At 36.1% G+C, this 25026-nt stretch overlaps 1 protein-coding gene across 1 annotated transcript in view; it reads right to left on the bottom strand.

The window, feature by feature from the left end:
* LOC142643255 (brefeldin A-inhibited guanine nucleotide-exchange protein 5) overlaps nucleotides 1-25026 on the bottom strand; it is a 33507-nt gene that overhangs the window by 4042 nt on the left and 4439 nt on the right. Inside the window, exons 6-31 of the mRNA XM_075817799.1 lie at nucleotides 19926-19983; nucleotides 19756-19840; nucleotides 19453-19641; nucleotides 19213-19271; nucleotides 19037-19106; nucleotides 18884-18952; nucleotides 17811-17933; nucleotides 17666-17719; nucleotides 17469-17557; nucleotides 17222-17318; nucleotides 17012-17110; nucleotides 16709-16909; nucleotides 16331-16441; nucleotides 15979-16163; nucleotides 14432-15058; nucleotides 13798-14215; nucleotides 12183-12422; nucleotides 11946-12069; nucleotides 11632-11780; nucleotides 8875-9228; nucleotides 7999-8165; nucleotides 7692-7924; nucleotides 5966-6144; nucleotides 4441-4557; nucleotides 2071-2207; nucleotides 1651-1957 (exon numbers count right to left, since the gene is read on the bottom strand). Of these exons, the coding sequence (XP_075673914.1) occupies nucleotides 1651-1957; nucleotides 2071-2207; nucleotides 4441-4557; nucleotides 5966-6144; nucleotides 7692-7924; nucleotides 7999-8165; nucleotides 8875-9228; nucleotides 11632-11780; nucleotides 11946-12069; nucleotides 12183-12422; nucleotides 13798-14215; nucleotides 14432-15058; nucleotides 15979-16163; nucleotides 16331-16441; nucleotides 16709-16909; nucleotides 17012-17110; nucleotides 17222-17318; nucleotides 17469-17557; nucleotides 17666-17719; nucleotides 17811-17933; nucleotides 18884-18952; nucleotides 19037-19106; nucleotides 19213-19271; nucleotides 19453-19641; nucleotides 19756-19840; nucleotides 19926-19983 (4541 nt within the window). The remainder of the gene's footprint in view (nucleotides 1-1650; nucleotides 1958-2070; nucleotides 2208-4440; nucleotides 4558-5965; nucleotides 6145-7691; nucleotides 7925-7998; nucleotides 8166-8874; nucleotides 9229-11631; nucleotides 11781-11945; nucleotides 12070-12182; nucleotides 12423-13797; nucleotides 14216-14431; nucleotides 15059-15978; nucleotides 16164-16330; nucleotides 16442-16708; nucleotides 16910-17011; nucleotides 17111-17221; nucleotides 17319-17468; nucleotides 17558-17665; nucleotides 17720-17810; nucleotides 17934-18883; nucleotides 18953-19036; nucleotides 19107-19212; nucleotides 19272-19452; nucleotides 19642-19755; nucleotides 19841-19925; nucleotides 19984-25026) is intronic.

The raw sequence follows: 25026 nt of genomic DNA, 5'->3' as shown, positions 1-25026 counted from the left end.
TTAATTATGATCAAATGAGAAAACAAAGCCTGTAAAAAATTATGCACAGTTGGGTGAATCCACCAATCCAGTCAAATTATAATGGAGAAAGACCACTGGTTAGAGAAAATAAAAGAATTTTTATTATTATTTGATCAATCCCAGATAGAGAAAGAGGAGTTCCCTAACTATCAAAGCAGGCAGGTAATAAAAGAAAAGAATGGAACAAAGTAGCATTTTGGCAAGCAAAAGACTTGTGATGAGATGCCATAGAAATTGAGTAACACATGTTTCTCATAAAATATGGATGCGCAGAATATTTGAATCCTGGACCATCTAGTGGCCCAGAAATGCAACTGGATCACCAAATGGACTGCTGAATCAAACCAGGTTAACTGCTGAGATCAGCATGAAGTTAAAAAATTTTAATCATTAATAAATCTAAGGCTATATGCACCCTCTAAGTTGAGGTAGCTTCTAAATTGGTCCCTCAACTTTCAAAAATTGCAATTTACACCCTCGACTATTTCAATTGTACCCGTGTGCCCTTTCCGTTGTGGTCCATCACATTTTTTATGTTAACCTGGATTAAAACAATGTAATTTATTTTTTCTAGCTCTTCCCTTTGATTTATTTGTATTCACTTCAAGTGCAGTGAGTTTACTATCGTAAACACATTGTATTTTTTTTAATCAACAAAACTTATATTACCTATCAAATTTTTTTTTTTTTTTCTAAAACGCCATTTTGGGGGAGGTTAATGGAAAGATTCTAGTGGATGTATACAGATGGGACACATTGTATATTGTTGTAACAGTCAAGGGTATAAATTGCTAATTTGATAATCAAGGGACTGATTTAGAAGCAAACTAGAGGGTGTAAATAGTATTTCTTGCCTAAATCTAGAAGACATAAGAAAAATATCATATAACTGATTACTCATTTTTTTTTGGTAAGTCATATAACTGATTACTCATGCAGTCATGCATGCATATTTGAATAATAAGTGTATCAATAATCTAGTGGTTAGGGCCCATCCTTATGACTTGAAAATCAGAAGTCTGAATCTCCACTAGTGCATCAATTGATTTTTAAGAGGAAAACAACGCACCTATAGCATATGCTGCTTTGAGAAAATTTTCAACTAGAGCTATCTACAACGCTAAAGACGGAAGTAGTGTAGTGGTTGGAGGCACTTTTTATTAGATCAGGAGTTCAAGGCCAGCTAAATTTGCAATTTCATTGCCAAGTCAATAAACTAGACTGTTGAATTGCATTAAGTTGGCTGGCAGACAACATGGGCCAACCAACTTTTTGCAGTAAAATGGTCTAATGGCTCTAAGCAGACTAGAATGATGTCATGGATGGTCCAACCGGCTGACCTGGTTCTGATTTTAGAATGTTGCATATGCAAAGAATAGAACACAGAGTTGTGCTCCCTTAAAGTGAACATAAAGACGTCGCATATCTTATTATAAGAGGACCAGAGAGGCAAAAAAGCTTTATAAATCAGGAATGTGGTTTGCATACTTGCAACAAAATTGTATATTAATATATAAAGAATACTTCCCTAAATCAGCATCTGCAAAGCAATGTGCACTGTAATATCAGAGAAAATTGAATCACTCCCAACAGGCCTTTCAGTTTTTATATAAATAACAAATTATATACCTTAACAATAATTGGAGAACGTAACTCCAACACTCGATGAATATCCATATTAGTAGTTTCCCCAACACTGGTCTGCAGATCAGATGCCTCCTTAAGTACCTGTTCACATAAAGATACCAATTTCTCCTCAGCTGTTCTTTCAAGTTTCTCTTCTGGTGTAGAATTGTTGCCTGGAGTAGTATCAACATCCTGAGAACTATTGAGATCTCTCTCTTTGTTGGCACTGTATCCTGAAGTTGTCTTCAGTAAGATGTCCAGATATATGCAAATTGCTGCTAATTCCTGGCGCAGAAGATTCAAAGGTGGCCTGTCCAAAAATGAGATAATAGTGATACAAGCCTCTTCCAGTTCCAGAACAAGAAAACTTTAGGCAATGGAGAAGGAGAAGAAAATGAATGCGAGTACAATTTTTTTGCGTACCTTTCATCAGTATTTTGGTGCATGCGCAATCTGAGGTTGGCGTATGAATTATAAGAAGCAGCAAACTCCAACAAAGATAACAAAATGTCCATTACAGCAATCTTTTGTGGTGCTTTCAACTTGCTCCAGTATTTCTTCTGCAAATTGTCGTGGAAAGAGTTTTCAGACACCTCCCACACAACTAGATGATGCATAAGAAAATCTGTCTCTCTCTCTCTCTCTCTCTCTCTCTCTCTCTTAGGGAGACTATTTATTTCTAACATCCCCATAGTCCCCCAAAATTCGTGCAGGATAAGAAAAAAAAGGGTATAACCTAGTGCACAAATCTCATTTTTGCAAGATAAAGATGTGGTTTAAACTTAATCTAGAAATCACTCCACCTCCATATCTCCTTTTCGTGTGCAGGCCAGAGATAAGGAAGAGCTCACCATGTGAGATATTTATTAGTCACATCTGAATTTTCAGATTTATTTCAAAGGAGAATTTAATTGATTTGTCCTTAGTAGGAGGTAATTACACTTTGGTCAAATATTCAAGATCCATTATCTGTCATGCTAGATTTCTGCTTTCAGCAAAATGAGAAGAATTATGCAATGATACAGTGCAACATCAACTTTCTGGAATGGTTTCAGATCATTATCCTTGGTGTTAGATTGTGGAGGTCGACATTGGGGGGGGGGGGGGGGGGGGAAACCATGATGCGGGGAGTGCAAAGGAAATTTTATTTTAATTTAGGTTTGTTTAATTTTGGAAGTCAATTATATTTTTATTGTACTCCTAAGGAGACAAATTTATGATGAGTAAAATCTCAATTGGAAAATTTTTCAATGACGTGGTGCTAATTCCAGCTAACCCTAGGTGCTAATTCCTAGGTTTTGTTCTCTCTTGCTTGGTGTTGATTTCAAGCAAGCCTAGGTGTTGATTCCTATGTTTATCTTATCTTTCTGTTTTGTTTTTCCAGAAAATTTTGCACAGCATTGGTTTTGGAATCATTTTTGTTCTGCATCAGTGTTGGTAAATGCAAGAAGCGCACTTAAGCGCAAAGGCCTCTTAAAGCCTAGGTGCAAAGCACAAGCGCGGGCCTGATTGAAGTGAAGCTCACACTTTTAAAAATAATTATTAATGAGAAATGCAACAATCAAATCATCATATAAATTGAAATAAATTTTTTTTATATAATTCATATAACATTTAGATAAGCCCTACTTTAGCAATTTTAACACAAAAATTGCAAGTCATTCCATTTTATTTTTTTGGGTTAGCTCGATATGAGTAATTCCATGTAATATCCATTCTTAAATCTCCAATATCCATAATGTCCTATGACTAATTAGTAATATTAGGTAATAATTTAATCACTTAATGACTACAAGTCTATAAGAACTAGTTTGCTATGTTCAACATCAACCACTAAAGCAACTAAACAATTACCACAAATATATTATATCATACTTCTTTTTTTCATGGATGAGCTAAGAATATGAGGACATAGCAATATGGTAATAGGTACCAAGCAGATATCCAAAAGGGAAAAGAGAGAATAAGAAGAAGAAGCTGTCCTTATCTTATCTATCTTTCTATCCTTCCTACCAAACACATAGGTTGGAAAATTAGTATCTTCTCTGTCCTTATCCATCTTTCCATATTTCCATCCTTAGGAAGGAGGAAGTGACATTTGAGCTAGAGCTCATTAGCAATTGTCATTGAGAGTGTTGCTTTAATATATACATTCAGATCTTTTTCTAATTGTGGTGATGATAAGGATCCATCGATTAGTTCTTACTTGGACTCTACTAGAGGCAAAAGGTATCCATGGAATCTTAAGCTCAGTCATACTTTACATGATTGGAAATCAAGCTCCAAAGACTTTCTCTTGAGTGTACTATATTCTAACTTCCCTACAAGAGATGGCAAGGATAGATTGATATGGAAAATTAATTGAAGTGAAAAGTTCAGTGTTTGTCTTATTTTAAGAGGCATTGAAAGGGTCTAATGAGATTTCACCCTTGAAGAAAGCTCATTGGCATAGAAAAGTCCCTAGAAGAGCTGCTCATCATTGTTCAAACAGCTGCTTTTGGTAATAACTTAACTGTGGATAGTCAAATCAAAAGTAATACAATATTTGTAAATTGTTGTTATATGTGCAAGTCTAGTGGAGAGTCATTTGACCATCTATTGAAGTTCCTAGAGAAATATGATCTTTTTCCTTTTTCCTCCTTCGGGCTTTAAATGGCGATGCCTAAGGAAATGGCAATAGGCCCAATAAAGGTATTTAGAGAACTAGTATATCTTTCCAATTAAGAGAAAACAATCATGTATTTAAGGTAGTGTGTATGGCAATATGAAAATATACAATAATCACAAACAAACCTGGATACTATCGATGGCACCCAGCAGCAGTAATTGAGTGATGCATTTGCCCCTAACAGTTCCCAATAGTGTACTTTCTACCTCATCTTTGTCATCAGGCTCCACAGCATCAGGAAGCTAGAGTAGCATTGGATCAAGAAAAGAAAAAAGGTATGTGACTTTAGATATATCACTCAAAAAAAGGGGAAAGATATTATGCATTGACATTTCCCTCTGTTATCCGTTTAGGTGGACAACCTTTAAAGAAGGATATGGAAATGCCACAAGAACACCATAGAAAAGTCAGTATCACCTGAAAATGCTTTAAAACGAAGAATAGCTGCTATATGAATGCAAATTGTATAATTAACAGTGTACTTGCATTGTTGAGATTGCTTCTGATAGCAAGTCCATCTACAAGGTTCAACCTCCACAGAATAAGGTTAAGCTTGTATTACTAAGATTGTTTTTGATATGGTGTCCTTATAAAATTTTATGCTCTCTGCTCCTTTAAAGTTATAAACAACTTAGCTTTAAGAAGTTAGCTTCCCCATCTTTCTCAGAAGTTAAATTTTCTATTTCCCACTCTCGTGCTTCAATCTTCTTTTCTTTTTCAAAAAAGAAGAGGAAAAGTATACTGTTATTCCATATGTCTACATGTAGCCATCAAAATTACATAACCAATCATACATTCACAATACAAGTGCCCAGCAAACTACAAGCACCATATGCATCAAATTAAAGGATATTTGAATAGACAAATCATAACTTATAGAACGTAAGCAACCAGGAATTAAATATGAGGCGGTGGTTATTTCTAAATTGGCAAGTAATGAAAGAATTATTAGGCTTTGTAATATCTTTAAAACAAATATTTTTTGTCATTAGTCAAGAAGCAGAATGAAATTTCCATGCACAAAGCAACTGAAAACATGCACTCTTTGCGAAATGTATGTTGTACCATGCTTATAAGAGAGTTTAAGAGCCTTGGCCATTAATATGCATATAAAAATGATTTAGGCTTCATAAAAACAAAATACAACAACAGAACAGCCTCATCCTTTTACCCCAAAGCTTATAACACAAAATTCATGGATACCCATTCATATGTGCCTAAGACAAATAAATTTCCTAACAAACACAAATCTGCTTCCAGCCTGACATGAAGTTCCACCAAAAACACACCTTAACTCCAAGGAAACTTTTAAACAAAAACTGGGAATCCCAGCAGATCCAAAAGCAGCCATGCTTTAAGTAAAATTATGTTTAGAAGGAGTTTTCCTGTCTCACAAAAGAGTCTCTCTCTTACTTCTTTTTCTCTTTTTCTTTTTTCTTTTTTAGGGGTTGTGGGCTGGCAGCAACTGTACAGCAGACAATTCCTTAATTCTAAAATTGGTCCCAAAGAAAACATGGAAATTTTGTAATTCAATTGACATATGATGATCACAACATTAGAATTAGAAGTGACAAAAATAGCAATGAACATTGTAAGTCTAAAGTAGATATCACATAGAAACTACTACATGATTATTTTCAAGCAAGATACCTGGACTGGAGAAGATGGCACATAATCATCGGACACACGGCTTTTAGATTTAGAAGTAAGATTCCTCATAAAGAGATTGTCCATCATATTTCCCATAATCCTTTGGCCTATTGTTTGATTCCGTTGGAGGCCTCCAGCATCAGCAGGTTTGTCAGCTCTTCCTGATGGTGATGGAATCCCTTCAAGAATAAACATTCAATTATACTGAGTTTCCATTAAACACTTTTTGTTTTTTAATTTGTATTCACCCACCCGGTGGGTTTTAATCCACAACCCCACCCTCCACCTTGCTATTACAAGGGGAGGAGAAGCCATTTGAGATAGATCTCATTGGCTTTCCATTAATTACTTTCTTTGTCATTATTTTTACATTTAAGCTGCGTTTGTTTTGGGTGAAAACACTTTTACGAAATTATTTTACACCCTTATGTGTGTTTGGTACCTACGGAAAATACGGTCAAATGGAAATTATTTTACGCATTGACTGTAAAAAGACCCCCTTCACCTGTAAAATCGTTTACACAATTATTTTACCTTCAAACCATTTTACATTGCTCTCACTCCTCACACGCCTCACTCTCAGCACACACTCACTCCAAAACTCAGCTGTGACCACTCATCCATCTCGGCAATAGCACTGCTCCGGCACCACCTCACGCACCGACGCGACGAAGCTCAGCTTCGACCACCCAAGCCATCCATTTCCTTCACTCAATGGTCAGTTTTCTCCATCTTTTCTTCCCACTCAACCTCACCGCCATGCTCCACCATTGCATGTCTCCGATCCACCACTGCCATCATCCAAGCTACCCTCCTCCATGAGCTCCGATCCACATCCAAGCTACCCACATAACCCAATCCCCAATCCCCATTTCAGCAAACCCACACCCACCTTGCCCAATCCACACCCATCCGATCTGGCCACTGCCGTCCTCCATCCTTTCCCGATCTATCTCTCTTTCCCTCAATCTCTCACTCTTTCTTCCTCCTCTCACCGAGTATATCATGTATATGTTGTGAATAATAAATGCTTTTATTTTGATTTTTGATTGTTTTAGTGTATATTTTGAAATTTTCTGGTATAAAATTTGTTTGGAAGTTGAGAAAATGTGAAAAATTTGTAGGCAAATAGCATTTTCAAAATGTTACCAAACACCAGAAATCGTTTTCTGGACTATTTTCCATTACAGAACCAAACACCCGGATTTCATTTTCCTTACGAGAATTCATTTGCTCCTGCATCCATTTTACACTCGGAATTTGAATTACATAGAGCCAAATGCAGCCTTACTTGCATTGTCCCAAAATAGATTAGCATCTATTCTTTTCAGGTTTTTGAGTTGCATCAAACTGTGTGAAGCTTTCCTCAATTATGCTCATCTTTGAAAAATATATATAAAATTAAAAAAACTCTTCTTATTTTAAAATGCATATAAAGTGAAAAAAAAAAAGTTTAGGAAGATGGCCACTATATTTTGACCTTTTTCATTAATAATCATGCCATTTTAAAATTTTGTATATTCTGGAGTATTTTTTAAGTTTCACGTTGGCCAGTTCAAAGGTAGCAGAATTAACCATTCACTCATAATATAAGAAGGAAATGGAAGAAGTGATTATTAGATTCTTGTTTCAATCTGTTGGAATCCAGATTCTTATTTACCTGAATGTCATTCATGAGCAATGCTATAAACATGTATTTCAATAAACAAAAAAATTAAAAGCTAACCTTCAGATCCTTCCAGATAAATCTGTGAACCTGATTCTCGACTGTGATCCATTAGGACTGCTGAATTAGGGTTCCCTGCAGTGCCATCAGGACCAGTATTTGAAAATGGAAATGGAGATACCTTTTCATTGTCCCTGATTTCAAACTGGCCATCCACTTCGTCATAATTAAAAGCACTATCAAAACCTAAATCATTGAGCAGCTCAAGTGGTTGTGTTGTATATGAAGCATCTCTGGTGGTCAAAATAAAAGAATGATTAGTTAAAGAATAATTGCAAACAATTTTCTGGAAATAAGAGATTTGCACCTTATGCTTTTTAACAGCATATCCCAGTCACTCTCACTAAATTGGTGTCCTCCAACTTCTATAAGATGCACAAGTGCACCCAGAGATAAAGAAACCACTGATTGATCTGTCTGTTTGGCGCAATCCAACAGCAAGCTCAGTAATGGTGGAAGCATAAAACACACCTCCTGCACAAAAATACGTAAAAGAAATTTACTGTCAATTTTTTTTTTTTTTTTGGAAAAAATTAAAGTCAGACAATCACATGGCAGAATTTAAATACCAACTGCCCAACACATAAACAACTTTACTTGATAACATGGTCAGATGTGTCAAATAAGATATCAATAAAATTGATAAGCTCACCAACATTTTGATATATTTATTTATGTAAATGGGAATCCAAGTAATACCTCATATGCCTGAAAACAAGTCTTAACAAGCAACAAGAAAAACTTCAAATAGAAGGTGAGGCTAGCATTAACAATAAAGATTGTCATCATATCCATTGATAGTGTAAATGAGATTAGTGCATCTCTGTCAAACACTCTAGATTACACGTTGTGTTTGTGGTGCATCATAACAATATTCAGCATTTGCTTCAAACAAAACATGAACTGTAGCCAGACTTCATCACATCATTTTGGTTTTAAAATGTTTGCATGAATGGTGCTCTAAAACATAATGCTACATGACACATATTTTCTTGTCTCTTCAACATCATGTGTTACATATGCAGCAAAACAATATCAAGAGTTAAGACTAATAGAACATTTTTTCTTGACAACCAACACATGAATTTTGGCATGCATCTTTACTAAACAATAGCATCAATAATTTATTTCTCGACAAATTGGAAGTAAAAGGGATAAATTTTAAACAACAAACATTAAATACCTTGTAAAAAGTGTTGAAAAGGTTGCACAGCAATTGAAGGGAGTGAATGTTGGTTTCACGAAGCAACTCAGCATCAGAAGAAATGCCTTCCCTTCCAGCATGCCTTACATGATCAAAAATGGGAAACAAGACCCGATGGAAGATGCTTTCCCAAAATGATGATGAGAACTTGCTACCTCTCTCATTCAGTAAATCAAACAAAACTTCCAGTGCACAGCTTCTGACCTCTGGCCTTGGATCTGATGTCAGATCAGATAATCCAGCAAGCATTGGGAACCAATAATGCTCAGTCACATCAAAAGTTGCATCACCATTGGCATCAATTGGTTTCAATGCACCTCCAGGTATGAGGCCCTACAATTAACACACACCAAGACACACAATAACTTGTGATCAAAAAGCCAAGTGAAAACCTCTCTGCAGGAGATAAATAAAAAAACTTCTACCAAACTAGTTGAAGAGAACGACAAGACCAAATGAGTCTTGCAGGCTACCTTAATATCCAATACAACAACATGCTTTTGTAGTGAGACAGGAACACCACAGTAATTAGTGAAATTTCTAGCATATACAGAATATGCACAGAGATACATCCACATAGTTATTAAAAGGTAACTTTAATAAAAATTTGCAATTTGAGGGTCTTTTCCTAATCCTAAGGTCCCAAGGAATTCCTAATTGGAATTAGACAAAATATTAACGCTCCGTTTGTTTAGAAGTAATTTATTTTCAGATGTAAAATATTTTACATGAAAAACGTTTTCAGTAAAACATTTCATTGTCTAGTGTTTGAATGCGTACTTGAAAATGCCATGGAAATCATTTTTTCAGGTGTTTGTTTCGCTGTAAAATGAAATATATATTTATATATATATATAATTTCCTAGTTCTCAAAACCCACCAAATGCAAGCACAGTTGCACAAACCACCATCCACCATCCAAAATTCCAGATCGGGAAGAAAAAAACAGCCACCAAAACCACCACCAACCATTCAAAAAACAGCCACCAAAACCATCACCAACCACCCAAAAATCCAGATTGGAAAGCCAAAAATACCCACAAACCCAAATCAAAAATCCAAAAAGAAAACCCACGAACACAGAACCTAATCAGAAAATCTACAGCAAATCCAGCGCAGCGGCAAGATCAAAGCAGCCACCAAAAACCCAAGACCCACCACTCATCAGTCAGATTCCAATGGACTTTGCAGGAGAGAAGAGAAGAGGGAGGAGAGGGGTTTGTGCAAGGAAGAAGGTTGGTAGCGCTGATGATGGTGGGTGGTGTCGGTCGGTGGGTGGCACCACTGGGTTGTGGGAGAGAAGGATCAGTGGGTGAGACAGTGGGCTGGGTTGGAGGAGAGAAGAACCAAGAATGAGAGGGGGAGAGTGTCGAGAGTGAGAAAGTGTAAAATGTTTTACACTTATTTCAAGCATAAAATGTTTTCCAAATTTTTTCCCTGCTTCTTTCTTCGACTGAAAATATTTTACATTTGACCAATTGTGAAAATATTTTCCTACGAAACAAAGATGATAAAATGTGAAAATATTTTCTTGAAAATATTTTACTTCACAACAAACTAAGTGTAAATGTCAAAACAAAGCTTCGCATATGAAACAGAATTCAGAAGATACCTATTGATCAAGCATTTTTCATTTCTGACATGCTGCTACTGTATACTAGGAAAAAGTAGATACATACAAGTATACATTTTTTTAATCTACCAAATATTGTGCGTTCAAATATTTGATGCAGTTAAAAGTAATATAATGGACATAGAACAATCTCATGGCAACCTTTCATGTTACACAATTCTTGCATGCTTTTCTTTGACATATATGCTTTACCTTCTCTAGATGTACTCCTTTCCGGTAAAAAAAAAGGTTATTGTGAAAGAAAATAGCAAGTAAATATAGAAAATCAAGTGAGAAAGGTCATAATGATTTTGTTTATAAAAAAATGAAAAATATAGCATCCAATGCCTTTAACACTGTATTTACATCAATTAGGTAGCACTAAATGCATTCACCAAAAAAAAAAAAGGTAACATTAAATGCAACTTTAGTCCCATTTACTTGGGGTGGGCAACAAAAATCCTTTTCACTACTTCTACCCTTTGTTTCAATAAATTTCAAAAAATAGCCCTTTTCCTTTAGCTACATTTTCAGAACAAGTGAAATACTAACAGCATAAAGTCTTAATACACCACCGAAAACACCTTCCAACTCTACATTCAACAAAAAAGTTTGATTCTGGCAATGAGAATCTCTCTTCTATGAGCATATCCTAGATGTCCCCAATACTCAAACAGAACATCTTATTTTGAAATGGATAATCAAGGATAAAGTGACAAGGTCATGTAACACAACTCAGTAAAATTGTTTTTGTTTAACTCAGTAAAAATAAATTAACTTATTTATTTTGAGTAGAAAGAAGTTAATGGTTAAATTTCACCAAGTTCAGCTGTTTGTTATTGGAGTTGATTCTCCAATCATTGGTGGCTGTTATCCAAAAAAAGGTATGAATCATTAAGTATATATCAGTTTCAAGAAATTTATTTCTTTTCCCAGACACTGCCACAGGTAGACATTATATCAGTTTCATCTGCCTCCAATGGATTTACCATTAAACAAATCCACCAAACTCATCTTGTCAACAATTTAAAAGTATAAAACCAAGATGGATTTTGTACATGGATTTTGTACTCTATTGAAACATAAGTGATATGCTCAATGAAACTGAAGGGTAGCTAACAAACCTCTGCCAGGCGATCCTCGCATATACGCAGGAGTGCAATGGCCTTCAAACTTATACGGTGCGAACTTTTATTATTGGCAAACCTTATAAGACAGTTGACGCAATCCATAAAACAGTCACCAACTACTTGATCAAAGTGCTCCAAGATAACTGTAATGCGCATGCTTGGTGTTAGATATAACGAAGTTCAGTAAATACCCAGTATTACTTTCCAACAGAAACATCCAAGGATTGAATCCCCTCTCCCCCATTATAACTAATGAATTATCAAAAAAAAAAAAAACCCAGTGTTACTAAAAGAAGAATGGTTCTTACCCTGCTCAACATTTTCAAATGCACTTTCAACAATTGATTCCAATTCATCATCTGCAGCAGCTGTGAAAATCATAAAAACACTTCGCCATCCAGACTTTATGCTGCCAACTTTAGACTTTATCATCTGCAATACACACCAAGAATTAATATTTAAAAATAATACCCAATACTGTGTAATATAGACAGTTAAGCTTTCAATTTATAACAGAGTTACAGAAACTAATCAAGAAGACATACTTGAACAATGCAGTCAACAATTAAGCCTCTTATCGATTCACTTCGAGTATTTCGCATAAGAACAACAAATGGTTTTAGAATGTCATTCTGGAAAGTGAAATTGGCAAGTTCAGCACGTTCCAAATACTTCATACCAAGCTGCCTCAAAGAATCTATGGCATACATTGCAATTTTCTCATCATGATGGCTTCCAGCTGAAATAAAGTGATTTGCTAAAACAGACCATATTCTAGCCCAGACCTGGAAGAGAAATCAGCAGAAACTTTTAGGTTGTAATTCAATAATTCACGGTAGTATGCAACTTGTTATCACTTCATGGAATGAAATTAAAGATGTGCATATCATTTCAATGTGACTGTTGAAAAGTTGTAAATATGCAGACACTTGTTGATATGCTTGGCTAGAGCATTCACATGAAAAGATACATTAACAAGTGACAGAAATCAGGCACAACTAGCTTTCCTATGGACACTAAAGCAGTAAAGCTTACACAAAATGTAAGCAATTTAGCTAGATTCAATTAATAGAAACTTGCATATCAGAATTTAAAAAGCAAAAGAAGGGGAGGGGAGGAAGAAGATTAAAATACTAGATATAGAGCCAATCAACATAAATGAGAAAACAGGGAATCAAAATCCCTGAGAATAATCAGCATCCCAACCAGCTGCCGTTACAGGGCACAAACTCTCTTCCAGCCAAGGTTTTCCAAAAAGAACAACTTAAATCACAACAGTAGAATTTAATACCACAACTAGCCAATTTAAAGCATATCCAAAACAATATTACAACGAGGGAAAATATGAAAACTGAGAGATTTTAAAAGAGCATTGAAAATACACACACACACACACACACACATATATATATATGGAAAGGTTGATCTTGATACAGTCCCAATTTTCAGCATTTCAAAAACCTCCTCAAATTTGTTCTAGGAATTAAAAGTCGGGCTCCTCAACCAAACCCATCTGACATTCCAAAATGGTCAGCTCCAAAAGCTAGTTTTGTCAGTAGCGGGTTGTGAGAAACCTGGCGATGTCAGATCAAGTGTTGGGTTTCCATTTCCCCAATAACCAACCGTCCGAAGTATTTGTGCCCAGTACCTTGCCTGACCTATCACGGTCATGTCATTCCTCTCCTCATCCCCACTTTGCCTGCCATCATCCCTCATTCTCTCCACTCCAGCACCATGGCTCTCAATCTTCTTTATGTTCCCTATTCCTGTCTAGTTGGTGCATTTGTGGGTTTATTACATGTGAAAAGCAATGGCTTAGCAAAAAAGCTACTAAAGGGCGTAGGTTAATTACTGTATCTTAGTACCATCAACAATTCTCTCAATCAGTTAAGCACTTTTTTTTTTATAAGTAATAAAAAATTATATTATGAAAAGAAAAAATGTGTCACCTGGTATAGAGGGAGTATACATCAGGGACAAAGATACAAATCAAGAGTGTAAAGTACAAAGGTCCATAAACCCATGAACTGAAAAAAATCATAGAGAAGAGAAAGAATGACTGCCTAACACAACAACCCAGTCCAGTAGAGTCTTGAAAAAGAAAAGTTTGAGATCTGGAAAAGCAAATTTAGCTTGTTTTTCATTAGATTGAAGATATACCATGCGTATACGAGCCATGTTGTAGTAGCTGATCTCAACAAGTTTTTGCAAGCTGAAAACACGAGCCGGAGTTTGTTTTAGTTCTTCAGCTGATACACCACAGAGAGCAGTAAAGAACTCCACAATAGAATCACTAGGCAGTTTAACACTATTCACAAATACTTGTTCAGCAGGTTTCCCAGCCAATTCTCTCAGGGATTGAAGAAGAGAATCTCTCGAGATCTGATTTGATCCAAGCATGACAGTAGCAGCAATAGAAGGAGTTGATGTGATAAATTCAAGTCGAGAAACGCATTCCAAAACTGCATTCCATGTGTCTTGAAGGGAGTCAGTCTCCGAGTTACAAAGAGACAGCAATGTCCTCAATGCTTCCATATTTTTACTGCGCATTTCCTTTGGGGCATGCAAGAAAGTAAATCTGAGATGCAAACCAAAAGGCTCAATTAGCACGTTCAAGAATTTTTGCTCGCGAGATTAATAATTCCATATTGTGCTTCCATTAAAAAAAGTTTTCACACTTGCCTAACAGATTACCAATAAGAACATAAAGGGGAAAAAACACATTTATTATGATTGAACAAGCAAAATAAATCAATAAGAGAGTGGGAGGGAGCGCAAGAAAAGATTATGTTACCTGACCAAAGATGTTAAAAAAGCATAGCGCATGGTATCCATCCCAAGAACATGAGTAATGTGTATTCCAGCTTTAAATCCCTCCATACAGAGAACAACCCTTGGCTTATTCTCTCCTTCCTCCATGGTAACAGAGAAAGTAGCAAGCAAAGGCCATCCAACAGCTTCAACCATGGGCCTTACAAGTTCGATTTGCTGTGGAGTATAGAAGACCCCTCTTTTTGCACCTTGACTCCGGAAAATAGCCTGTGTTTGCTTTATAATTGCTTCACTCTCAGACTTGGTATCTGTCAATGACTTTCTTCTTGGGAGGGCCAGATTAAGAATACCAACAAGCCGGCCTCTCTCTTCCCCCTCTGGCTTCTGTCTGCTGCTTTTTTCAATACCAACTGAGTCATCTTTCATTTTTATCTCCTCTTTAACAATGGAATCATAAATCTCTTCCAAGAGTTCTGTAGGGGCACATTCTTCAGCATCATTCACAGCATTCATACGAATGAAATCTGACTTTGACATTTTAGGCCACACCATCGGGTTATGTGCATCAGTATTCAGCAATATGACCGCATAAGCAAGAACATATGCAGTATCTGCATTTTTGAAAAGATCCGGATTATCTGCACAATATCTGCCAGACACAACACGCACAAGACTAGATCATTAGTTAGCAATAAAAAAGGGCAAATGATATATGTAAAAGGCAGATACCTAGATGATACTTAATTCTATGTTTTTCTTTTCATTTTACAAACTAGATGCAACAATTCATAGGTGACAGAAATTCCAATCTACAATGCCAATCCTACAAAAGAGACAATAACTGCAGCTTCTTGCTCAGATCAAAAGTATCAAACATCATTTTAATGATAACCAACAAGAACCAGAGACTATTGGATATTGTAACTTATGAAACAGTACAAACAACATTAGGATGTATATACAACAAGAGGTCAAAGTCAAACTATACATGCATGACATACTCATGTACCATGTGTCCACTTAGACTTCTTGTAATTCTTTTCAATTTGACATTAAAACAATTTTAATATAACAAAATCTTCTGAAGAAAACTTACAAAAATAAATGCTAAGATCCATATCATGCTCATGAAGTTATTGTGCATAGTTTAAAATAACAGAATATCCCATTACATTAACAGCATAGACAAATATTCTCTCTACACCTATTTGTTGGTCATTCTTCAAAAGGCCAACTTCTTTAAAGGACAAAGCATTAAATGCTTTCACATGCAAGATCAGGTCACCACCTTTCCAAATTGCACTTTGCTTTTTATTTCTATTTAGTGAGTTTATCTTTTTAAATTTGAAGTGTAAGGGTAATCTAGGATAGCAATAAAATGGTACACACTTTTTAGGATGTAGAAACACAATTTGGGAAATCCAGAAAAGGAATGAGGAAGTACATTTTAACACAGAAATGATTGCATACATGCACACAAACCGACATATGCCTTCACCTTCATGCGCATACATCATACACATACAAATAAGCACATACACATAAACAACATGGACACAAACCCACTACCTTTCTGCAAACTTTTCCATGATGCGATCTATCTTTTGAGCTTCTCCTGGAAGTCGGAATCCTTTAAGAAATTCACGGATTGCAACATCAAACTTCATTCCTGAAAACTTCATTGAATCTACATAAGCATGCATCACAGCAAGGGGAAAATCTTCATGCTGACCCAAATAATCACCAATCATAGCCTGAAAGATCAAAAAGGGATTCAAAATCCAACATCAATGTTGAAATAGAAGGGCTTGGCTTGAAAAGAAAATGAAATACAAACAATCATGCCGTTCATAAGAGATGCACTTTCATGCTAGCTCTTGCCACAGCATGAAAATTCCTTGTGTTAGATTAAAGAATCCACCTTGTCCAAGCTGTGAGTGTTTCTCAGAAATTGCGCAACCGAAGCAGGCGTATTCTCCACCAACTTATTTGATATCAGATACTCTATAGCCTTTACTGGTTTCCTGTTAAACTGAAAGATTATTAAAACTATAGGTCATTCCCTGACTGCAGCCCATAGCAAATAAGGACAGGTAAAAAAAATTTAAAAAGTTATGGCTTTGCTTTTTTTATTGATTAGTTCTATTGAACCCAGTGACTTGACCTCAACCTCCATTTATTTCCTTACAAAGGGAGGAAATGCTATTTGAGCCAAACCACATAGGCCAAAGTTGCATCATAAAAAGCTTCCAAGTTCCAACCACACATGCTAAGTTTTTATCTAAATATGAACAATTACCTCAGAGATAGCAGCTTCCATTGTAGATTTGTGGGCCTTTGCCTTCTCAAAGGTACTGGTGATGTCTTCCCTACTTTTTATCTCAAGGCCTTCTTTAACAGAAACCTTTTCTTCTGGAGACTGACTGCCTTTGGTCTGCTTTTCTGATTCTCTATGTGACTTCTCCCAATCAACCAGTGACTTAAGTACATTCACAAGGCACTAGAAAGGTCAAGGGAAAAGGGGTCAACCAGAAACACTGTTAATACTTAATAGTATGACTAGATAACTAATTTCTAGGAAGCAAGCAATAGATAAACCAACCTGAATTGATGACCCTTTAATGGAAGTTGTCTGTGATACAGCAACTGAATTTGGATCTGCATTTTGTGCTCCTTGAGACATTTTAGATAGAGTAGTGACCTATATGATATGTCAGAAGACAACATGGTGTTAAATGAATAACAATGCGTCTTATGTGGAACCAAAATGCATTACTAAACATCACAATAGGAATTATATGTGAAATTATACCATGCGTTCAAATAAGTTTGGTGCCTCAAGATCACAGTCATAGTTTACAAAAATGTCAACAAGCATTTGAGGATCCTTACATACTTTTTCAAGCATCCTGCAAAACAACACTTGATTGTAAGACTACAAAGGATAAGAACCAAAATAACATCATGACAACCCAATATAAGCTGAAAGCAAACTAATATAGCTAAATGTTTATGTTCATGGTATCATAATATCCAATCAATCAGAAAGAACAATGTACCGAAGAACACTTAGTTTTTGGTTAACTGGACATTCCAAGCCATCCAATGATCTTAGGACTATCAAGGGAAAGAAGACGCCAATTTCACCCTGAAAAGAAAATTGGGTAAAAATTAAAAACAAAGCGAATATGACAAAGCAAATAGTTTCACCATTGAAAGACGTTGCTGTAATAATATGTCAAGATAATATGCATACTTTAAGACTCTCCCTGAATCGCAATAGAAGCACAGAGAAAATTCCTGTTGCATACTGCCAGGAAAGAATTCCATGATCAGAAACAAATTTCTCATAGCAGATTCAGATAAAATCAAAGGAAAGAAGAAGTTAGATGCGAGTAAACCTGAAATATGACAGGGGATTGTGAAACAGAAGCACGCAGCAAGGCATATGAAAGATATGCTTTTACTGAGTCAATAAAATGGAAGTTCTTCGTAAAAGAATGGCTAACTCCTTCCAACAAACCCTGAAAAACAATATTGCGTATTAAAGTAATTAAATAAACACTCAAACCATATTCATCTTTCTATTTTTCTCTTTCGATAAGTACTCAAACTAGATTAAAAAATGTCCTTAAGGAGGTCAAATGTGTATCAGCTCAATGATTTACATATGACATGTTCTCCTTTCCCCGCTGTATTTTAGAAGGATGAAGGCTAGTTAATTGTATTTGTCTATAGTATTGAAATACAACCAATATAACAGATATTCAAAAAGAAATACAAATCTAATCGGCTCTGCAATCTAATTTGACGGCCCAAGCAGCCCTAAAAGCTCAAGCCTGCTTATAGCCCATCAATCCCAAATAACCTCAAACTCTAGCTTTACGCGGAAGAGCGCAAGCCCAGAATAATGTGTGGACTAACATCACCTGTATAATGTTTTAGCAGGTTTATTTCTTGCAATTTTCCTCCAAAATAAATGTCATTAATGCTTGGGAGCAAATTTTATATCTTCAACCTATCTGTTTAGTCATACCAACCATTAAAATTTATTCATAAATGCAAAAAAGGAGTAGTAGGCACGTTCCCTTTAACATGTTTATAGATTAATTAATCTCCCTTACATCTATTTTTGCTAAGACTTCCCCTTTGCAATCAAGAATAATGCTAGGACAAATTGACAAGTTCCCTGCTAAGTGATCCCGAATGACTCCACCTCCCTTGTTAAAAAATCTGAGGGTTAATTTCTGTCAATATTTTAGTAGATATTACCACTTTTTCTAAACCAATTGTAAAATTGTCACCATGCTACTTAATTTGCAATTCAGCAGGTCCTTAGCCACCCAGATTGCAATTTTTCATTTATAAAATAATATTTACATTGCACCCCAAGTAAAATAACAATCCAATGCATTAGCCCTATCAACCAATCAAAGATGCAAAGAAAAGCACAGATAAAATCATAAAAATTAACCTGCAGAAGCTCAAGAGACAAGATTCTTGTCTTAGTTGTAACCTCATCATTATCTTCCTTCATGCCCATCTGCAGACATCATACCTCAGGAAATTATAACAAAACCCCAGAAATGTTAAGAACAATTTGCAGAGTATAAACGAGAAAACCAACCTTGCAGAGGGTGCGGAATACCAGTAACGCATCACGTTGTCCTATGCTCATGCTCTCAAGGTCAATCCCTCTTAAGAAGAGTTTAGAGTAACAATTTTGAGCAACCAAATATATGCAAATACAGTTATCATTCAAAAGAAAAAATGTGAAACCTAAAATACAAATGATATTCATACCGTGTTATCTTTTTACCATCTTCAAGATGCACAGCTTTGTCAAGGACTGCCTCTAAACCCTACACAACACATTATAGTACAATGTTAGGGTCAGTATGAACCACAAAAGAAAACTTGGTCAATCATAACACCGAGCATGAGCTACATCCAAAATGTTGGGAACTTGTTAAGTGGTGGCAGAACTAATACTTAACTATGTGGAAGATAAAAGAAAATATACTAATTAGGAAACAGAAGCACCTTGATATCAGCACCGCCTGCAAGATTATGAAGTTCCTCAACAGACGCAAGAGAGGAGTCTTTAGCCTGGTTCAGTGCCTCTCCTAAAGTCACTCCTTTCTCATCCAGGTCCCCCGAAGAAGTTTCCTCAACTTCTGTATTTGAATTCTGTGTTGAAGCGGCATCTGAATCTCCAGCAGTATCAGCTATCTGACTTCCCTATTATACATTAGTAACTTTCTACTAGACATTTGAAGTAACTTTTGCTCTCTTCTTTTATAAAGAATTAATATAAAATTTAGAACTGAGGGAATAATTTCACACCGGATCAGTCTCCATTCTCCTGAATATAATGCTAATCATCTGTGTCAACATTGCCTTTGATGTTGCTTGGTTTACAGGGCTCTTGCTACACATTCAAAGTTTTCAAATTACAAACACGAGCACTGCATTATGTTGATATCAGATACCAATGAAACAAACCCAAAGATTACCTGTTTAGAGCAATATTGTAGCATACTCTGATAACCCCCAGCAGGGGCTCCCCATGTACTGCATTTGAGACAAATTTTACAAAATGGAATTATTTGCCAATTATAAACACAACAAATAAAAGTAAACAATAAAACAGAGGGAAGAAAAAACACAAATATTTACACATGTAATGGAAAAAAACTATGTATTTGCACGCAAGTAAGCAATAGAATCCTAATCAATAGAATCCTAGTCAACTAAGCCTCAAACAGAATTCTTTGGGGTAGCCTTAGTAGGACCCAAAGCAGAAGACCTTTTTTTTTGACAGGTAAAGCAGAAGACCCATGATAAGGGAATAATGAATAACAAACCCTATGGACCATTCTTAATTGCACAAGCATAGATCTAAAGAGAAATAAAATCACGATGGTACGATATGATGGTTGCAAATATCGATAACATGAAACATTTCATACACCCAAGTTTAAGCAGAGAATCCAATGTTATAATGTGCACGAATATTTACATAGGAAAAGGGGGGGGGGAGGAAGGTGGGATTATGGTTCCTCGCTTTTTTTTTGGTTAAATCTTCCAAAAATGGTATTGTAAGATATTTTGCCAAAATCCCTGGAACTAATCAGCATCCCAGCCTTAGTTATTTAAACATGAGCCTGCTGCTTTCATAGGACACAAACTCTTTTTTTTTTTTTTTTTTTTTGAGTAATAAAGTTTTATTAAAAGGGAAAACTACTTCATGTTCACGAAAATGAACACAAAATATCTAACAAATTACAATAAATCAAACAGAAAAACAGTGACTGTTGCCTGTTGGAACTCAAAAATATAATTACGATGTGTAAAACCCCACACATGAGACCAATCAAACAAAGTGCAATTAACAAGGACTGGCTGATCCAGCAGTCCCTCCCTATCCTCAAAAGTGAGACTATTGTGCTCCTTCCACACAAGCCATATCAGACATGGCAGAGTAAGATTCCAAACGTCCAAGGAGTGCTTTCCAAACCAATTCCTCCACCCAAACAATAAGTAATCCATTTTTTAGGGCACCACCAATAGAACCCCAATCATCCAAAAAACACTCCACAAAACATAAGCGATCTCACAGAGGAGCAACAAGTGATCAACATTTCCCCAGTACAGTGACACATACAACACCATCCAACAAAAAGAGAGGGCCCCTCTTGGTAAAATTATCATAAGTAAGAATCTTACACCAAGCTACGGTCCATACAAAGAAGGAGACCCTCTTTAAGGGTTGGCATTGAAAATTTATTCTAGGTGAAATAAAAATTTGTTTAGATTGGGTTTGTAATGGGTTTTTATTTATTTATTTTTTATTTGTCAGTTTATAAGTATAGTTTGAGAAGTTTGATTGAATTTGTCTGTTATGCATATTACAAATAATATATTTTGGTTGACGTTGGCCATGGATGTAGGCATTAAATTTACCAAATCATGTTAAACTTTGTCTATTGTGTGAATGTTTTTAATTCTTGTATTGTGAATGCACTTCTGCAGTTCTACTTGCCCCAAATTCCGATGATTTGTTTCCCATGGGCACTTCTTATACAATGGCGCACACCCTATTTCATGAACTCTCAAGCCTCAATTGTATTATGTCCTTCAAGATACAAAGGTTGAGAATTTATTATTAGTGAGATAGAATATAGCATCAAAAGTAGTCAAATCTGTCTACTTGTGAATTTAGTGGGCCTAGGATTAAGAAAATTTATGAATCTAGGGTTTAGAACTTTAGAAGAAAGATGGTAAATTACATATTTAGTCCCTAACACTTAGGTTGTGTCATTTTAGTCTCTGACCTTTCAAATGTGTCAATTTAGTTCCTAACCTTTTGGTATTGTGTCAAAAGGGTCTATTCCATTAAGTGATGGAGGAAAAATGCTAATATGGCTAATAGCCAAAATAAAAAATTATTTTTATGCCACGTAAACTACCACCTAGACTGCCATGTCAGCATAACCTTAAAAAAAAAAAAAATAATAATAATAATAAAACCTGATAAGTCACACAATTTCACTAGGCTGCTTCACAAATGGGTTTCGTATTATCCTTCCGTGTGTTTGGATTTGGAATTTGTTAATTGCTAGGAAATCAACAAATAATGGGATTTTTTTTTTTTTTTTGAGAAAGTAATAAATCTTTATTGAAATCAAAAAGAGAAAGGCACTCAAGTACACAGGGAGTATACAGGGGGGAAACAAATCAAATACGTACATTACAAACATCAAGCAAATCCAAAATGGAAGAAAAAGGACGGTTTCTCCCCACAGAGAACCAGTCCAATAAGGTTCTGAAAAATAGAAGCTTAAGATCAGACATGGAACGCTCAATGTCTTCAAAACATCTACTATTTCTCTCCTTCCAGATACACCACATCAAACAATGAGGAACAACCATCCAAATATCTCCATTACGATGGCAACCAAATCGACCTTGCCAACAAGCAAATAGCCCAACAACAAACATTGGCATAACCCAACAAACTCCAAACAAACCAAAAACCATATCCCACAACTCCAAAGCAACCGGGCAATGAAGGAATAGATGGTCAACAGTTTCACTATTACGCTTGCACATATAACACCAATCCAAAATGCAAACCTTTCTTTTCCTTAAATTGTCAATTGTCAGACATTTCCCCAAGGTAGCGGTCCATACAAAGAAAGTCACCCTAGAGGGACTCTTCTGCTTCCAAATACTTTTCCAAGGGAAAAATTGCTCACTATGGCCAACTAGAAGATGGTAGTACGCACTAACCGTGAACCCCTTACTCTTGCCAGGCAGCCAACATCTCTTATCCTTCCCAATCCCCCTCACAGGAGTGCTATAAATGGTGTTTATAAAGCTCCTAAAAGCTTCCAATTCCCGATTATGCACATCCCTACAAAAATGAATCTCCCAATAGAGGACTCCATTAGTGAACCTCATTAGATCCGCCACACTTGCCTCTTTGATACGACAAATCCTATATAATTCAGGAAAGCGGTCTGCAAGAGAAGAAGAACCACACCAAAGATCAAGCTAAAACTGCACTTTTGATCCATCTCCGATTTCATACAAAATAAAACGAGATAAAGAGGGCCACCCCCTTCTAATATTTTTCCACAAACCGACTCCATAAAGACCAGAGAAAAAGCTAGAACACCACTTATCAACAAAAAAAAAAAGAGAGAGCTAGAACACCATAGAGCATCCCTGTCTTGCCCAAATCTCCATAACCACTTCCCTAATAAAGCTACATTGAAAGTTCTCAGGTTCCTAATCCCCAACCCACCTGAAAAAAGCGGGGTACACATCGTAGACCAATCAACCAGATGAAATTTGGGCTCATCCCCTAGGCCACCCCAGAGAAAGTCCCACTGAAGTCTAGTAATACGATTGGCCACAGAAGCAAGAATAGGAAATAAAGAAAGAAAATAAGTAGGGAGATTTGAGAGAGTGCTTTTAATTAAAGTGACTCTACCTCCCTTGGATAAATATAATTTTTTTCAACCTGCTAATTTTCTTTCCATCTTCTCTAAAATTGGATTCAAAATTGACTTGTCCTTAAATTTTGCTCCCAAAGGAAGACCCAAATATTTCATTAGGAGAGACCCTTGCTTGCAGCCTAAGACAACCACCAACAGATCCATATTATGAACTGCCCCCACAACCACCAATTCAGACCTACCCAAATTAACCTTCAAACTAGACACAACCTCAAACCAAATGAGCACCATACGGAAGATCAGCATTTAATCAATTTTAGCATCATAAAAGATTAGAGTATCATCAGCGAAAAGGAGATGGGAAACCACCAAAGATCTTCCAGCAAAGTTACCTACACTAAAACCTGACAAACGACCTTCATGGACGGCCTTATCCAACATTTTACCGATGGCTTCCATAACCAACACAAATAACAAAGAGGACAAAGGGTCACCTTGCCACAACCCCCTTAAACTTCCGAAAAACCCATGGGAAGAACCATTAATAAGGATAGAGAAACAAACCGAAGATAACCAAAAGGAAATCCATCGCCTCCACTTATCAGAAAATCCACAACGCTCAAGCAAGTGAGTAAGAAATTCCCAGTTCACATGATCAAAGGCTTTTTCTATGTCCAATTTACATAACAACCCTGGTTGACCAGACTTCAATCTACTATCAAGAAATTCATTAGCAATGAGAACGGAATCAAGAATCTGCCTATTTAGAACAAACGCATTCTGAGGAGGTGAAATGATCTCTCCTAAAACCATGCGAAGACGAATAGCCAAAACTTTAGCAAGAATTTTATAAACCCCCCAACAAGGCTGATAGGCTAAAAGTCCTTTACTTCCACTACTGCAGTTTTTTTAGGAATGAGAGCAATGAAAGTGGCATTCAAGCTTTTTTCAAACTAACCAGTAACATGGAAATAGTAGAACACAACCATGATGTCAGGTTTGAGAATCCCCCAGAAAGCTAGGAAGAACACCATCGAAAAACCGTTAGGCCCAGGAGATTTATCCCCATTAAACTCCTTGATGACTTCAAAAATCTCAGTTTCCTCAAAAGGTCTCTCTAACGACTCCACATTATCCCCAGAAATCCTTGGAAAATCCAAAACATCCGGAAAAGGACGCTGCACTTGCTGCTCAGAGAATAGATTCATATAGAATTGTTCAATATGGTCAGCAATCCTATCCTAGTTGGAAGATAAAGCCCCATCAATCATAAGGTTTTCAATACAATTATTTCTTCTATTAAAATTAGTCATCCTATGAAAAAACCTCGTATTGGAGTCGCCCTCCTTTAACAACAAAACTCTGGACTTTTGTCTCCAGCTAATCTCCTCTAACAAGGCTGCCTTCTCAAGATTCACGCAAAAGGTTGCTTTTTCCAATTTTTCCTCCTCTGATAGAGGTTGATTGTCCTCTTTTACATCTAAAGCATTCAACTTACTCCACAATTGCTGTTTCTCCCATCATTTTAAATTCCAAAATTTATGAATTTCATAGTTTGGATGTCAAACATAGAAAACTAGCCAACTCAGGCCACAAGTATATTAACTCCCTTCTTTTTAACCATTAAATTAAATATTAAAAAAATTACGCA

The sequence above is a fragment of the Castanea sativa genome, chromosome 7, assembly GCF_040712315.1.
Source record: "Castanea sativa cultivar Marrone di Chiusa Pesio chromosome 7, ASM4071231v1".
Taxonomy (NCBI): domain Eukaryota; kingdom Viridiplantae; phylum Streptophyta; class Magnoliopsida; order Fagales; family Fagaceae; genus Castanea; species Castanea sativa.
Note: the sequence above shows the minus strand (reverse complement) of the source record. Positions and strands in the feature narration are given on the sequence as shown.